The sequence below is a fragment of the Sinocyclocheilus rhinocerous genome, unplaced genomic scaffold (assembly GCF_001515625.1).
Source record: "Sinocyclocheilus rhinocerous isolate Xijiao unplaced genomic scaffold, SAMN03320098_v1.1 scaffold267, whole genome shotgun sequence".
NCBI lineage: Eukaryota > Metazoa > Chordata > Actinopteri > Cypriniformes > Cyprinidae > Sinocyclocheilus > Sinocyclocheilus rhinocerous.
The window spans coordinates 32,634-49,962 of record NW_015648513.1 but is presented as its reverse complement, the minus strand read 5'-3'; the positions used below and the strand labels follow the sequence as shown (position 1 = coordinate 49,962).

Sequence of the window (17,329 nt, the reverse complement as noted above, 5' to 3'; positions counted from 1 at the left end):
TGATCTTTTCCTGTTTTTATGAAGCCCCGCCCTCAGAAATAGGCGATGGGCTCTGATTGGTTAGCTAGCCCAGTGTGATTGTGATTGGCTAAACCGCCTCTAGTGCGCGTCTAAACATATCTGGGTTTGTGATGTCACGAACCCGGGAAGTAACTCATTGTAGTCCCTACAAGCCGTTTTTTTGTAGGCATTAAACCGCCGAATTTGCATTGAACTTTCAGCTTCGTAACTTTGCAGATATTGTTTATGCTCAAAAGCAACATTACACACTAACTTACTAACTTAAATGTGAAATCGCAATCAACCACCCCTTTAAAAATCTGAAAAAAAACACGAAAATAAAGATAGAAATTCAGAAACTGAAATCATATTTCTTTTTTCATGCAAAAACATAGAGAATCAAAATCTTATATTGTGATCTTAAATTGTGTTTAGTGTTGATTACAGGAGAAATAGCAGCCACTATGTTCGTAATGCTTGTTTACTAATGTTAGTTTACACTAGTTGTGTTTTTAATTCAGGAGTTCTACAATGTCAAGCAGCAGGGGCTTTTTTCACTGAAACCATTATTTGACTGAATTTCCATTCATGGTCATTCCTGCTTCAGTGTTCTCTCTGTGTTAGCTATAACAATGAATGCAGCAGTGAAGTGTGGAGAACTCAAGTGTTTCCATAGAGATTCATTAGGTTGAGCAGACCGATCCGTGTTGACCTCAGCACCTCCGTGAAGATGAAAGGGCTCGGACTGATGGAGCTCAGTGAACTGTGCTGTTGTGCTGGGTAGATGAGGATTTGTCCAGCTTCAGCACATTCTTTAAGGTCTGCTGGGTAATCCAGTACAAGAGATGCTGATATAATCACCTCTGCAAATGGGCGGCAGTGCTGCTCAGCTCTACATCTGAACTTCCCCATGCCAATTTAGCCAACTAAACTCTATGCTGATGTATGCAGTCATTTATATTTCCTCACACATTATGGACGTAATCTTTCATATGCCATTTTTTTTCACGCTTGTACAAATGTTTCTTGGTCAAGGATGATATTTCATATTTGTTTCTAGGATACTTTTCTCTCCTTTTAGAAATCAGAATGAAATGGTTTGGCCTGTTTCACACCATGAGCTTATTATATTACTGAGCCAATTTTTGCTATGTAAAGCAAATTGAACTCAGGTTGTAAATTTAAATTTAAATTCATGACATTCTGTTGTAATTCTGTGCAGTGTTATAAGGGCTTTGTCAAAATAAATGTGTAAATGGTTTTATTAAATTGCATTTATTAAAGACATTTTTGGTATATTTTGTAGTTTCATTGGTTGCATTTCAGTTTAGAGTAAAATAGATTAAAGAAATAACCTTGACAGTGCTTCTGCCTCTGATGTAACGTTCAGAAAAAAATCTTTAAAAAGAGATTAAAAGCAAGCGTTCATTGTGGATTGAACTGCGTGATCTCTCTTTTTTTCAGTGTGGTGTTGTTACTCAGTCAGAAGCAGTCTCTGGAGGAGTTGAGACAGACGGTCCAGCTGCTGCGCTGTTCGGAGGCCAAACTAATGGCACAGAGAGAACTACTAGAACAGAAGATGCAAGAGAACGAGGGCAAAGAACCACCGCCTGTCGTCAATTATGAAGAGGATGCCCGCTCAGTCAACTCAATGGTAAAGGCACTTTTTGGAGCTGCATCCCAAATCGCACACTATCATTTTTTTAAATAGTACGGAGGATTAGAATTTGTGTGTCCCAAATCATAGAATGTTGAAAATAGTATGCCAAAGGTGACCAGATGGTGTACTATTTCCAACGGGTTTTTGACTTGTCCCTGTGCTTGCTCATTTGAGCTCATATTAATCATATCCCAGAAGAGGAGTTTGTGACGATTCTCTATTGACTTTCACTTGGTGCAAAATCCAAGGTCAAAACTGCCACAGCGGTCTTTAAATGTATAAACCTACAATTTAAAGGGGTCATATCATTAGTTGCATTAGTTGCAATATAATGACTGGTAATCTTTTTGCTTCTGGCTTTCATAAAGTCCTGAGGACAAAAGTGGGCATTGCAAAAATTAGAAATATCAGTTATCAGGCCAGATCCTGTGCTTGTGTCTTTGTAGTCATTAAAATGCCCTGGCACTGAAAACTGGTACCACACAGCATGTGTACAGTGTTTATGCCCAGACAAAGAAACACTGAGAACAGAATGGAGATATCAGAGATAAGTATGTATATGGAGTACATGTACATAATTAAAAGAATATTAATCCTAAATTCAGTATTCTGTTGCATGGTTGCTAATCGCTCACTCAGCACCAGTGTTGGGCAAGTTACTCTGAAAATGTAATCAAATTACTGATTACTGCTTTTAAAAGTAATCACGTTACTGTTCTGATCACTTTATTTCAATAGTAATTAGTTACATTACGTTACTTTTTTCTCCAAGAAATCCCAACGCAGCGAACACGTGTTATAGCCTAAATAGAAACTCTGCATACGCTTGCACCTGTTAATCGTTTATATTTTATATTAGTTCATGTTGCTTTTGTGCAATAGATGAATAACAATTTATTTGTTTTAGATATTTTATGTTTAGATATTTCTATTTTGCGGGAGTCCCGTGAATCATTTTATTCTCCCACATCCCGCACACACACAAGTCTCTGCGCTCGCCTATCAAGTCTTGTCCCGCGCCACACTCTGTTGCACCGGGTCTCACGGGAGCAGGTCTCTAATCCACTGGCACTTGACTCGACAGTGCGTGTGCTACATCCTTTTTACAATCTCTAGATTAGAAATCACTGCATTCTGCCAGCAATGTAACGCGGCAGTAATGTATAGAGACCTCGGCTTGTAACTATACTCTAATTACTATTTTGAAAATTATAATGCGTTACTGCCCAACACTGCTCAGCACACGTGTCATTTGGATTAAAACTAAATTACATAAAAAAATATTAACTGTTATATGATTATGTTTATGGTTATGTATAATGAGTGGTTGCCTACATTATTACAGCAAAACGTCACTTGATTATTGTGCCGCTGCACTAGAGCAGCTCTAAATGTGCGCTGTGCCATTAAATAAAAAATAAAATATGACAGAGCAATAGATGAACAGTGAATGTAACAGAAGCTTGTACAAGGCATAATTACGTGTAAAAAATAACTGAAGAAAACATCTATTTGCTAAACGAATGATGCCAACTAATATGATTCTTTTTCTAATATTCTAATATTTTTCATTTTCTACACTGTAGCTAATTTGCTCAGAAAGAAAATGTATATAAATAATTACAATTATTTATATCAACTGTCAGTAGTAACCGTAGCAGAATTAATATTACAATCAACTAATCTGTTTGTCCAGCAAACATTCAGTGTAATTTCATATCAACTCTAAGAAAGATTATTGTCATGGCCATAGAAAATAACTTTCTTACAGTACTCATGCATTAGAGCTTGTAGCAAGATCGGCTCGTTAAATTGACTTTACAAGCAGTAACCACAGAAAACAAACTCATGAAGTTTTATTAACTAAGACACTAACACATAACTAGTCTACACAAGCATACACACTCAAGCATATATATACTTGGGGAGAAAAGGGAGTAAAAGTGAATGAATAAAACCATTAGAAACCAGGGAATGAGGCTATGAAAAAGCAGTCCGTTAACCACTTGAGCCGAACCGCCAGCGCCTTTGTACAAAGGGAACTATCGCTTATACTAAACCTCGGTTTCGTTTAGTTAAATGTACGATACTTGCATTGCCTACAATACAAAAGACAATATACAAAACCAGTAATAATACACAAAATGTCCTGAAGATATGCATGTTCTTTCATAGAAAGGTTTGTCTATGAATTAATGAAGAAGTCATTTTCTATGGGCAGTATGTGTCTGTTTCAAAGTGAATTAAGTGAGATTTAACTCTCTGAATTCCGTTGGGCCATAAAAGTCATTTTATCTGGCTAAGGTGTGCTTGCTGCTACAGTAGCCAGTGGCCTGGGTGTTGTTCAGACGTCCCAGCACCCAGTCCAGTAGTTAGGTATGTATGGGATGAAATTAGACTCAAAATGATTAATAGATCGACGCACAATTATCCATGTACTGCATACATTTTATACATGTATCTTACTAACCACAAACAAATGCCTTTCAGTTTGATTCTGTGGAATTCGGGATTAAATGATTGTGCTGCGATTTGTACAACAGGTGACACGCGTGCATTAATTGACGTCTAGTTCGAGTCGATCTTGTTCGGTTCATGCCATCTAGTGGTCACTGATTTTCTTTGGCTCAGCTGCGTGTGGATCACGAGCTGTGTGTGTGTGGATTGGGCAAGGTTAAAAGGGCGGAGCGAAAGTCTCAAAATTCAAATGAATCAAATAGAATCGGTAAGATACATGTATAAAATTTATGCAGTACATGGATAATTGTGCGTGCATCTATTAATTATTTTGAGCCTAATATCATCCCATATGTATGGGGTCTGTTGGATTATTTGTTAACAATCCAAATTGTACGGGGTGTGTTAGAACGAGCCGTTTTAGGTAGGTGTGGCTGACTCTTAACTTTTATAAAGAATATCTCTTTGGATTTGAGACTTTAGTCTTTGCAACTTTACAGATCTTCTTTATGCACCAAGAGCTTGTAACACTCCAAAGAGAAAGGAAAAATTGAAATCGCATCATATGACCCCTTTAAATGTATAAATGTAGATTTGTATAACAAAACATAGTCATATGAACAAAAACTGAGCAAATAAAAATCATGCACACAAAGAAAGAAAAAGTAGCATATTGAAGGTGGTAATAAACTTTTTTAATAATCTAGTTTTTGTAATGTGTATTCTTTTGCTCTAATTATTATATACAAAAACTATAAAATATACTAGATCTCCTTTTGTAATTGGAATGTATGTGGTTAGTAGTCTGTAAAAAACATAATACTTAAAACTGTTAATAATTGCCACACGTACAAGTGAATAATATGCTCTTAAATTTGTTAAATCAGTGCAGTGAAAATCATTTAGATACAACAATTTGTTTTTACTAACAGTAATTTTGACTTATTAAACTGCTTCCCAGCACAATATTAATATTTGTTGTGTAATATGAAGGTATCGTTTTATTTGACATGCTGCTGGTGTTGAAGTTTGCTGAAGAGGGCAGTGTGTTCCCAGTTTTTTTGTTGCCTTTTTTACTAGTGCATTGATGCACAGAATGATTTATTATGACTGTTTTAAAGGAATACTTTCACTGCAGGGATTTGTAAATGAAATTTATTTAAAAAAGTGTCTGCTAAATTCTATTCAAATGTATGCATCCAATTCAACACTAAGTGTATGATTTTTCTCTTACAAAACAGTCCTTTGGCACTACCATATTGCAGTGATAGAAAATCTGTCGTATTACAGTGTCCAAAAACGTTGTATCACTGTGATGTATGTCTAAAAGATAGGGTATTATCATTGTACCGTGTCCAAAAAAACATTTTTGGATATTTACATTTACCTATTTTATTTACTGTTTATCTATCTATTTTTTTATACTCTTTATGCTTAATGAATGTGCTGCAAAACGTAGCCATTGAAAAATACATTATATTTCAGGATAAAAGCAAAGACAAGGTATCGAAGTTTGACACCCTCAGACACTCCATCGCTGGAATCATCCGCTCGCCCAAGTCTGTACTGGGCTCTTCATCAGTACGTTTCATAACCGAGTCTCCTGCTTTTTCCATCATCACCTCCTCATTTCTATCTGTCCTGTCATGTTCTCTGCCTTGACCTCCTTGTGTTTGTTCCTCTTCAGTTTTTTGATGTGATACCCACTAGTGAGAAACCGCTGGGCGAGCAAGAGTGGTATCACGGTGCCATTCCCAGGACAGAGGCCCAGGAGCTGCTGAAGCAGCAGGGAGACTTCCTGGTGCGCGAGAGCCACGGCAAACCTGGAGAATATGTGCTGTCTGTGTTCTCAGATGGACAGCGCAGACATTTCATCATTCAGTTTGCTGAAGTGAGTACATGATGACTCAAAACAATGTCATTATTCATCCAAAGAATTTTTTAGTCAGAATATTTGTAGATTCAACAATGAGTGACGAAGGAATCATTAAAAATGATGGCTTATATATATTTATGTAACACATTTATAATACTCGATTCTGATTGGCTGGTATGCATTAAAACCGTTTAATGCACAGGTAGTTCCAAGTTAGTTTAATCACTGTTCTATATAAATGTGTTGCCTTAATTGATGCACACACACACATCACTCGCACACAGAAACATTCGGGAGCACAGAAACTTCTTGTCAGCGCTGTCCCGTGACTTTTGTTAATAAAATAGCTTTAATGCTGAATCGCTACACTGTATTTCTCAGCAAGGAGGGGGAAGTAACTAAACTCAAAGCTTAATTGTTTGTAGAGAGAGACATGCAGACACAGAAAATTCACACACACTAGGGCTGCGCAATTAATCAAATTTATTTATTTATTTTTTTTGAAAATGAAGTTTTTATTGGTTTTCTTTATACATAACAAAACATACCAGTATAAAAATAAATAAATAAATACACTGTATTCAAAACAAAACAAACAAAAGTAATTATCATAAATAATAATAATTATAGAAATGACACTTAAATGCACAACTGGGTAATCAAGTCACACTTCAAAGGATGACTGATACTAGATCCATGCCTGAAGTAACAATCTGAATAAAATTCTCCCACAAGTCAACATCCATGTGATTTCCATTCACTTTAGCTAACATTTTTTCATATGATACATTCTCTATCATAGATTCAATCCACATTTTAAGTGAAGGACATTGAATATCTTTCCAAAATCTAAGTATCAGTCGTACTGCCGTGATTACACCGACAGTAACAAGGGAAAACTCGTTATTTTTAATCTGAGGAATCTCCGATTTATCTCCTAAAAGACAAATCCTTGATGAAAATGGAAGGTTAAATCCCAAACATCTTCCAAGATATTTCAACACAATTTCCCAAAAAGGTTGAATCTTTGAACATTGCCAGAGAGCATGAATGTATGTGCCAGTTTCTTGTTTACATTTCCAGCATTTATTATCAATCAGACAACCCATTCTAAAAAGTCGCACTGGTGTATAATAATACCTATGTAATACCTTATACTGGATAAATTTACCTCTTGCTTCCAAAGAGAAAGGAAAATTTTAAAATCGCATCATATGACCCCTTTAAAGAAGAAACCAATCCGATGTTTAGTTGACATTTGAGGCTTAATTTCTATAGAAAAGCACTAAAAGTTTTTCAGTTAAGTGTTTTCAGCTTGTTTATTTTCATATAAAAATACGGCATGCAGTTGCATCAAACAATGGTATAAACATCATTCAATGTAAATTGTGATAATCGTAATTAATAATCGCAATTACAATTTCAAGGGAATAATCGACAATTATGATTTTTGTCATAATCGTGCAGCCCTAACACACACAACTTTAATCTCTCTTACTCTCGATAATTAATTCAAATAAATGCTATAATTTTGTAGCGTCTGGACCAATCAGACACACCATTTTTCATTTGATTTAACAAATCAATTATTCATTAGATTAACAAACATTCACAGACCCCTGCATCAAACCTCTCTTTCAGACAGACGAGACGTGCAAGTATTCAAACTTAGTCTTATTAATTGATACATTAGGTATCATTTTCACCTTTTTACAAAGGTGTGTTTGAACTAAGAATCTGACGTTTCCCTCAGGTGTAGATCTGCTGAATATGCAAATGGTTCCATAACTTCATTCCTTATTTCTCTCCTCTTTACTGCTTAAGCTTTAACCCTTTTCCTATACCAACTGTATGCGTGTGTGTGTGTGTGTGTATGTGTAGGTGTATGTTAGACTAGTTTTTTTTTTAAGTGTTTATGTAGTTAATAAAGTCTTACTTGTATCACACTTGACGTTGGTCATTGTTTGCTCATAACTGCAGATTTATGCTACAGGCTCTGTGTAGAGTTGTACAGTAAGAAAGTTATTTCCCTTAACCAGGAAATTAACGTTCTTAGAATTGACAGACAGTTGACCCTGAGAGGTCAAGTAAATATCTACAGCGGATCTAAATATTTATAATTAATTATAACTAGTTATGATTAATTATTCATATTTCCCCATGAGCTGATTCGCTACAATTTATTCAAATAAATGTGATCTTACTGCACTACCTTATCTCTGTGTCTGATTTGAAGCTGGCAGAATGCTAGAGTTAACGTCCGTAACTGATGACATCTACACGTGCATTATCGCTTACACACACACACACACACGTATATATATATATTTTTGCTAAACATTTTTATTGCCAAAAAACAATAGCAAAGTATAAATAAAAATGTATACAACAATGCCCAAAATACTCCAAAATTTCTATTTTGTATTTTATTTTATGAGCTCACTACTAAGTGTATTTATTTTATTTTAGAAGCTCACTATACTGTCTGATTTAATTAGCCTCTTTTTGTTTGCAGAATCAGTACAGATTTGAAGGCACTGGCTTCCCCACCATCCCACAGCTCATAGAGCATCATTACACAACTAAGCAAGTCATCACCAAGAAATCTGGGGTCGTGCTCCTGAACCCTGTCATAAAGGTGAAACATTGTCTCTCTTTTCATTTTAACAAGCTGTTCTGCTCTCAGTACAGTCATTTAATATGTCTTCACTTCTAAAGCTATAACCGTATTTCCAATATGCAGCCATAAAATTCCTTATTACAGAAATTCGGACAGCACATTGCTCATTTTCCCTAACGTGAGCAGCTACATTGAACATTAGATTGATGTTGTGCAGTGCAGTTCTCAAATCAACCTGTCTTGCTGATGTAAAGTCCTGTGATTTGATGTGTGTGTGTGTGTGTGTGTGTGTGTGTTGATTTCTGCTTGGCTACAGAAAAAGATTGTAATGGTTTAGAAAATATCAGTTTGAACTCCTTTCTTGATGGTGGTCTACACTGGCTGGATTCCCCCAGGAAGTGTGTGTCTATGTGTGCATCCGTCAGGTCGGATGATTACCTGCCATGCTGTTCCTCTGATGGGTTTTTGATGACAGGGGTAAAGCACCTCATCCGAGCATGTTGACTGAAATCATAATAGTGGTGATGTTTCTGCTGCAGCATGCAAAAAACACTATCAGACCCCTGTGAATGCTGGGATACATTCGGACTGTGTAAAACTGCACATTTAATTGACATAAAATCCAAAAATGTTTTGGGTTAGTAAGATTTTATTGGTTAACACTTTACTTAAAGCCTTTATGTAATGCATTATAAAGGGATATTAGAGCCCTAATATCCCTTTATAATGCATTACATAAAGGCTAATTAATCTCATTTAGAGGGTATAATGCATTATAATTATTCATAATTTGTAATACATTATATCTTGTCATAAATAATTATAACCGAATTTAAAATGCATAGTATAACAATGAATTGGCAAGTTTTATAATGTGTTAACTGTGATTATAATTATTCATGAGATTGTACGATGCATTATAAGGTGCTATATAATTATAGGTTATTATACATATACATGTGCCTGGCACACGATCATTTTAGCAGATTTGGAGTGAGGAACATTATGAAAACCAAGAAAAACTATATATAATAGCATAATAATAATAATAATAATAATAATCATAATGTTGTTGTTATTCATGTTTGCAATAAGTTTATTGCTAATAATATTTGACTTGACTTTGTTCCAAATAAGTGAAAACTGAGCTCTTATTACAAGGAGTTTATGTACAATGTGAATCCAAAGAGAAGTGGGTTCATTTTTAAGTCACTGAAGAGGTCTGACTTTGATTCTTTAAAAAACAAAACAAACAAACAAAAAAAGAAAACAAGTGTAAAGACCCTTAAAGAGTAATTGGTAGCAGAGAATAAACCAAATATGATTTGGTTTGGAGCTATTTATATTTTTTCCCCCCTTGATATCTTGGCAGCAGCAGCAGCATGATAAATGTTTATTTTATAGCCATTTATATGTTCGTTTTGGTCAATTTGGGCAGCTTTAGTTGACAGACAGAGTCAGCAATGACAGCATTAGAACTAATGTAAGCTGTCTAAATCTCAGAAAATACACAGTTTTGATGCAGATACTGCTGCTTGTTTTGTTGTGTTCGGTTTTGGATTATATTGAGTGAAGTGCATTATTGTCCAGGTTAATGTTGACACAGCAGGTCACTCATCTTCAAGATGTTTAGAATAATGGATCTTTAACTGATGCCATTATCAGTGTTGTAATAAATGTCTATTCTCATTAGTGCTGCTGTAAATGCATTGAGATTTTAGAAAGCGATTTTTTCATCTGTATGTGTGCTTTAATTGTCTGAACCTCTTCGAACCCTCAAACGAAGACTACAGTGCTACATTCGCTATTTGTGCCAGTAAAAGCAGCTAGGGTCAATGTTCAATTAAACACAATGAAAGAAAATCACAGAAAAAATGCATGCATTTAAAAGTAAGTGTTTTTATGGCTTTTAAGGAATATTCTGTAAAATCTTCCTGCTGCACCTTTAGAAATGAAATTGTGATGGTATTATTTGCAAAATGGACTTTGTACATATACCTCTTTGTTTATTGCTGTTATCATTATAGTGTACTCAAATACAATTGTGCATAACGTAAATAAAATAAAAGTAGAGTTTTCATACAAAAAAAAAAAAAAGGTTTTAGAGATATTCCATAGATATCCCAGAATGTCTGTGTCTAAGCGAGTGCTTTTGGAGAATGAGGTGATAATTGCATCATTATCATTCATCAGAGCAGTAGCACAGTGACTGACCCACAGGACGCTCTGCATCTCTCTTCTGTTTGTCTCTGCACGAGTCATTAGTTCATTAATGAACAAGTGTCAGAAAGATAATTTGCTATTTTTGTTTGTTTGCTCAGGATAAGAAATGGATTCTCAATCATGAGGACGTCATTCTTGGAGAACTCCTTGGGAAAGTAAGTCCATATCCATTGTGCTTGTGTTTAGGAATGTTTAAAATACCCCTTTTTTTATTTTTATAAATTAATACTTTTATCCAGCAAGGATGCTTAAAATTAATCAAAAATATCGAAAGTGACACTAAAGACATTTAAAATGTTACAAAAGGTTTCTATTTTAAATAAATGTTGTTCTTTTGAACATTATATTCTTCCAAGAATCCTGAAAAAAAAGAAAAAGAAATCCCGTTTCAACAAAAATATACAAAAATACAAAACAGTTATCAGCATGGATACTAACTAGAAATGTTTCTTCAGCAGCAAATCACAATATTAGAATAAGTTCTGAATTTTAAAATGCATTTACAATACATTTTAAAATTTATTTAAATAGAAAACAGTTTTATTTGTTGTAATATTTCACAATATTACTGTTTTTGTTTTGATCAAATAAATGCAGCCTTGGTGAGTGTAAGAGACTTAATTTAAAAACATAAAAGAAAATCTTACCAACCCCAAATATTTCAACACTAGTGTATACTCTGAATAAATAGCATATTAACTCATCATGGGTCATAATTTGCACGGTAAATGAAAAAAAAAAAAAAAACACTGTGGTAGGACCTTGTGCAAAACTACATATTTTCACAAGTGACTAGTTTGTTTAAATATGACAAAAAAACACAAAAATTTGTCGACTTTAAGTAGTTTTTTGGACAATTAGCCATCTGTCATGAACCATTTGCTAGTACTACTACTATGATGCATGTCCAGAAAGCCATGTTAAGGTGTTTCTTTTTGGTGTTTTTGTTATTTTTAAAATAATAACATTAGACACTAAGAAATGCTTTTGGACAAATGTTGTTTTAGGGAAATTTTGGTGAGGTTTTTAGAGGAACGCTGCGAGATAAAACCCTGGTGGCCGTGAAAACTTGTAAGGAAGATCTACCACAAGACCTCAAGATAAAGTTCCTCTCAGAAGCCAGGTGAACCCACATTCACTGTTTTACGCTTTACGTCACACTTGCTCTTTATCTCATTCCTCAAACATCAAGAAATAATGTTCGCCTCGTTCATATTCTCCTAAAAATGAGTGATGAAATAATGTGGTCATTTCCATATTCATTTCTGCTCAACTCCACCTCTAGGATCCTGAAGCAGTATGATCACCCCAACATTGTGAAGTTAATAGGCGTCTGTACCCAACGGCAGCCCATTTACATAGTAATGGAGCTCGTACCAGGTCAGTAAACTGCATCTTTGCTTCAGCCATTAGCTGCTGAAACCCTTCCTCGTTAAAAGTGTCATAAATTTGTTGGGGATGTTGGTGTCTCTTGTAATTTATTGCATATCGGTAGCTCATTTATTTTGCCATTTTTCAACAGGCGGGGACTTTTTATCATTCTTAAGAAAGAAAAAAGAGGACCTCAAGACAAAGCAACTGGTAAAGTTTGCATTAGACGCTGCTGCCGGAATGGCATACCTGGAGCTAAAGAACTGTATACACAGGTGAGAAAAACGGAAATGTTTCAGACGTAGAAGTGATACAGTCTATCATAGCAAAAACGTGTCAGATTAAAATCAGAAGAAAAACAAAATAAGTAATATTATATATAAAAAACATCCTGTTATAGGACATTTTTGGGACATTATTTTTTGTGATATTATTTTTCATGGCCATTAGCCACAATTTCCTCCTGTTTGTCTTTACTGTAATCTTGATGTAGTATTTTACATTTTCTTGTAGTCTAAATTTCAATAGACTACCCAATATATACTTTATTACAGTGAAAAATTCATTGTTTTATTTATATCAACATAAATTAAATGCTGTACAACAAATGCTACCATAATGTATAAAAAAATTACAATCTAAATTATATATCATTCTTTTTTTAGTCATGTTATATTTATCAGAAAGCCCAGAATCTATTACATTAATCTTAAGAAAAGGTGGACGATGTGTTATGAAACTTACAAGCCATTTATTACTGAAAATTATTGATAAAAACAGTTAAAAATAGTGAAATCTAATTTTAAATGGACTATTTTATGCAATATTTGTGAACATTTCACTGCATTACAGTGAAAAATTACTATACTACAATTAGGGATGCACAAATGTATACAGATTATTGGCTGATAAAAGCAATTATCTGCACTATTAGCCATCTGATGGCAGCTGATGATCAGGGCTTATTATTTCTTGTCAATCAAAAGGCGGCAGAAAAGCGTGTCAGACAGCAACTTGTGTGAAGAAAATTTTTCTTGTGTTGAATTTAGGGCTGTCCAGTTAAAGCAATAATAATGCGTTACAGCACCGTTAACGCGGGGTTCTATTTGACCCTATGAAACCCATAGTTCAAGCCAGGGTTGCCAGATACGTGATTTTCCCTTTACAAAACATTATTTGTAAAGCACATCCAATCCAATTATCACAACGAGCTTTGTGCTTTGCTACTTCTGATAAGAAACAAAGTGGCAGCTTTCAAATCCTGTACATTTTATCACAAAATCCAAACAATAAATGCCATTTTGACGCACTTAAATGTGGCGTGACAGACTGCTGTAGCGGTACCATTCTGCAGATCGTGAGTCTCTTATACTATAATACAAGTAAGAGGATGAAATCAGATCATAGCGAGAAAGATACAGCTCTGATAAAGCATTTAACATTTCAAACATTTTAAAATAGTGTCTCAAAATATATATCTAAATGCAGCACCTAAAAAGCACGCATAATTATGTCTGGAAACACAGTTCTTAATAAGCAGGGATTGCACAGCCTTTTTAAATCTTGAATCAATGGTATTACATTTCATATTATTTATTCCTTTTCATCCAGTAGCATAATTGTCAACATGTTAGAAAAGACAACATATTAGAAAAAGTAAATAAATCCAAAATATTGGGCTGCGGGAGCTTTTGAGTTAGTTTAAGATTATATGAGATTGTGCTGTCTGTATGATTTAGTTCTTCATAGAAACATTTTACAAAATATTATCCTAAAAGACATAAAATTGTCTTTTCATTTTCAATGAACAGCAACATATTTAATTATGTCTGGCAACTTGACAAATATGTTTTTAAAATGAATAGGCTATTTAAAACTTAAATTAATATTTAATGGTATTTAAGAAGTTGTGAAATAATTATATTTCTATAACTGAAACAAGCCTCATTTTTCTTGCTTCTTTCTGGTGGTGATTTTTAAACTGTGAAATAGGCTTTGGTGCATTGTGTTGTTTGAGGCCAGAGCCGGCCGTCTGAATACATCGAGTCTCAGCTCAGAAATAAGCTCTGGGCGCTTAACACTGCCACGGCTCTATCAGCACCCCGTTAAAACCCATTTACTATCAGACATGATCATGTTAGGGGGTGGCGGCGGTTTGAGCACCTTTCTGTCAGCTTCTCTGCTCCCCCCTACTGTCTTTCCCCATCTCGTGTCAGCAAAGCAATTTTTGGGATGTGACAACCTAATATGGTTGTATGGCTGAGGATGTCTGCTCAGCATAAATGCCAGCGAGAGGCACAGCGGTGGCTGTAGACTAGAATCTTAAATCACTGGTTGGGGATGGAAGAGTTTAGATAGAATCATCCATATCCTTATATGAGAGAGACGTTAAGAATATGACGATCGACTTTTGTAGACATAAAAAAAAAAAAAAATATCCAGTTTATTGGGTGAGGGGACTGTGACGATTTGTTAATCTAATGAATAACTGATTTGTTAAATGAAATGAAAAATGGTGTGTCTGATTGGTCCAGACGCTACAAGGGACTACTCTTTTAAGATTTAAATTCTGAACCTTACGATATGAAAACTTTTTTTTTTGGTCTACCCAGTCTGCTGCATTTATTTGATCAAATATATAGAAAAAAAATGATATTTTGAAATATTAAAATTTAAAATAACTGTACTTCCAGCCAACAGTAACTAGTTACACTACTGGTTTCATTACATTTCCATTACACTCCAAAAACCTGATAATTGCATAATTTTTGCAGCCTCTGAATCCATGTAGTCCATGTAGAGTAAATTTGGCTCAAACTGATGACACGCCACAATATTTTAAACAACTTATGTTATTTAATAGAGCAGCAACATAGTAAAATCTGCAACAGGGCTCAAGCAGGCAGAACCAACCAATTCACAGTGGGATTCACAGTAGACAAAGTCTTAGTACCACTGATGTTCGTCATCCTTTCTCTCTACAAAATTAAAATAATGGCTGTATTTCCTGCTGCCATATGATGTGGCCTTCTCATTCTTCTGACAAAGCTTGCTTGCTGCATTGGTGATGTCACGTTCATACACGCACGACAACGATTATGAAAATTGATAGAGATGACTGAATTTTTTTAATTCAATTCAGTTTGCGATTGTGACAAAAAAAGTAACTAGCCATTATTTTGTATGGTAACTAATATTATTACTTACATTTTATTAGTAATTAGTTACACTACTAGTTACCAGGGAAAGTAATATTATTACTGTAATGCGTTACTAGTAACTAGTTACTGCCCAACACTGCTTATAACATGCCTATAAATGAAACGAGCGTGAAACTATTGTGCGCTATAGATGTAGATTTTTAGAAGAAGAAAAAAGTCCATATAATGCATGTGGATTGTAACCCAAAAGTAGATCCACCGTGCTGTGGTTTATACTGAAATTTTTTTTTAATATTAGTGTTTTTCCTGCTCATACCTATCGTTTTGCTTAAGAAGACATTCAGTCATCCATTAGGGTCATATGGATTACAGTCAAGAACTGTTCATCTGAAGAAAGAAGACCATATATTGGGATGACGTGAGAGTAAATAAATGATTATAAAAAAATTCAGTTTGGGGGGCATAACTCTTTAAATGAGCTTTCACACTTGGCCAGAAACATCACGGCTTGTCCAAAATCTCATTTGTGATGTAACAATATTTCAACAGGTTCCAAACTGATCCAGTCCCAGAAAGTACATGGCTGCATAACACTTTTTTTTTTTTTTTATCTGAAGTTTTGTAGAACAGTTAGACTTGGAATACTTGGATATTTTTGACAGCAGAAGGCAGATGATGTTTTTTGCATTGGGCACTTTTTCCAGACTGGGGGTGTTCATAAGTGTAATCACAGGATAATTGGGGATCTAGACTGCTTGCTCCACAATCATTTTGTTGGCAGTAGTTGTTGGCAGGTGTGAATTGTCCAATCACAGTCCTGATTGTGAGCTGAGAGTGCATGTGTTGTATTGTTTATGAAGTGGTATTACAGTGTTTCTTGAAATCTTGCAGAGATCTGGCTGCTCGCAACTGCCTTGTGGGAGAGAACAATGTGTTGAAGATCAGTGATTTTGGGATGTCCCGCCAGGAGGACAATGGCATCTACTCCTCATCAGGACTGAAACAGATCCCAATCAAGTGGACTGCACCGGAAGCACTGAACTATGGTAAAGCACTCTTGGTGTCTGTGCTGCTCTTAGATCAGTGTTTCCCAACCCTTTTTTCTGCCGCAGTACAGTTTTGATAAGTAAAAATCCCACGGCACACCACTAAGCACTTAAAAAAAAAAAAAGATAGAAAGGGGGAAAGTTTTTTTTCCCCCAATAATTGAACAATGCGTCGTCATAGTTCGCATTTTGGCTTTATATATGATCAGACACTTGCACCTAACATTTTCTGAAAAGCATGCTTAAATGGAGTTAACGAGGTTTTTGATGAGCGAATGACGGGGTGTGTTTGTCAGTCATTAGAATGGCTGCAGATTAATCACATTACATTTTCATCAATTTACAGGTTATAAAGTTTGTTGTAGGTATATGGGCGCTCGCTTTTTCTTGTTTAATACATTTGGCCAAAATAATCATGATATAAAAGATCAACTGCTATGCACAGGATATTTAAAACATAAACAACTACAACTAGACAGCAAATGCTAAGACTCTTCTCCAGTCTTCAAACACACGAAAAATTAGACCGTGTTTCTTGAGTAAAGAAAAGAAGTACACGCTGTACTTATTCAAACCAATGGATGCAATGGCATTACAAGCTTTAGTCACAAGCTCTTTTGTATGCATTTCATTGGTTAAATATTTGTAGAACCCACAAACAGACATAACGATGTCTGACCAATAGCACTCATTAAAAATAGTAATAACAAAATATAATAGAGAGAGGACGTTTTTGATCATTTAAAGGGGTCATATGATGTAATTTCAAATTTTCCTTTCTCTTTGGAGTGTTACAAGCTGTTCGTGCATAGATAAGATCCCTAAAGTTGCAAAGACTAAAGTCTCAAACCCAAATATTCTTTATAAAATATAAAGATATTCTTTATAAAAGTTAAGACTTGTCCACGCCCTCCT

The 17,329-nt window shown here is 35.0% G+C and overlaps 1 protein-coding gene across 3 annotated transcripts in view; it reads left to right on the top strand.

Annotated features, from left to right (window-relative positions):
• The window catches only part of LOC107709787 (tyrosine-protein kinase Fer-like), a 64,936-nt gene that overhangs the window by 45,123 nt on the left and 2,484 nt on the right, over positions 1-17,329 (top strand). For all 3 annotated transcript variants that reach the window (XM_016514408.1, XM_016514406.1, XM_016514407.1), the window contains 9 exons: positions 1,465-1,654; positions 5,603-5,698; positions 5,805-6,008; positions 8,509-8,631; positions 10,935-10,991; positions 11,844-11,959; positions 12,122-12,216; positions 12,359-12,482; positions 16,260-16,414. In XM_016514408.1, the coding sequence (XP_016369894.1) occupies positions 1,465-1,654; positions 5,603-5,698; positions 5,805-6,008; positions 8,509-8,631; positions 10,935-10,991; positions 11,844-11,959; positions 12,122-12,216; positions 12,359-12,482; positions 16,260-16,414 (1,160 nt within the window). The remainder of the gene's footprint in view (positions 1-1,464; positions 1,655-5,602; positions 5,699-5,804; positions 6,009-8,508; positions 8,632-10,934; positions 10,992-11,843; positions 11,960-12,121; positions 12,217-12,358; positions 12,483-16,259; positions 16,415-17,329) is intronic.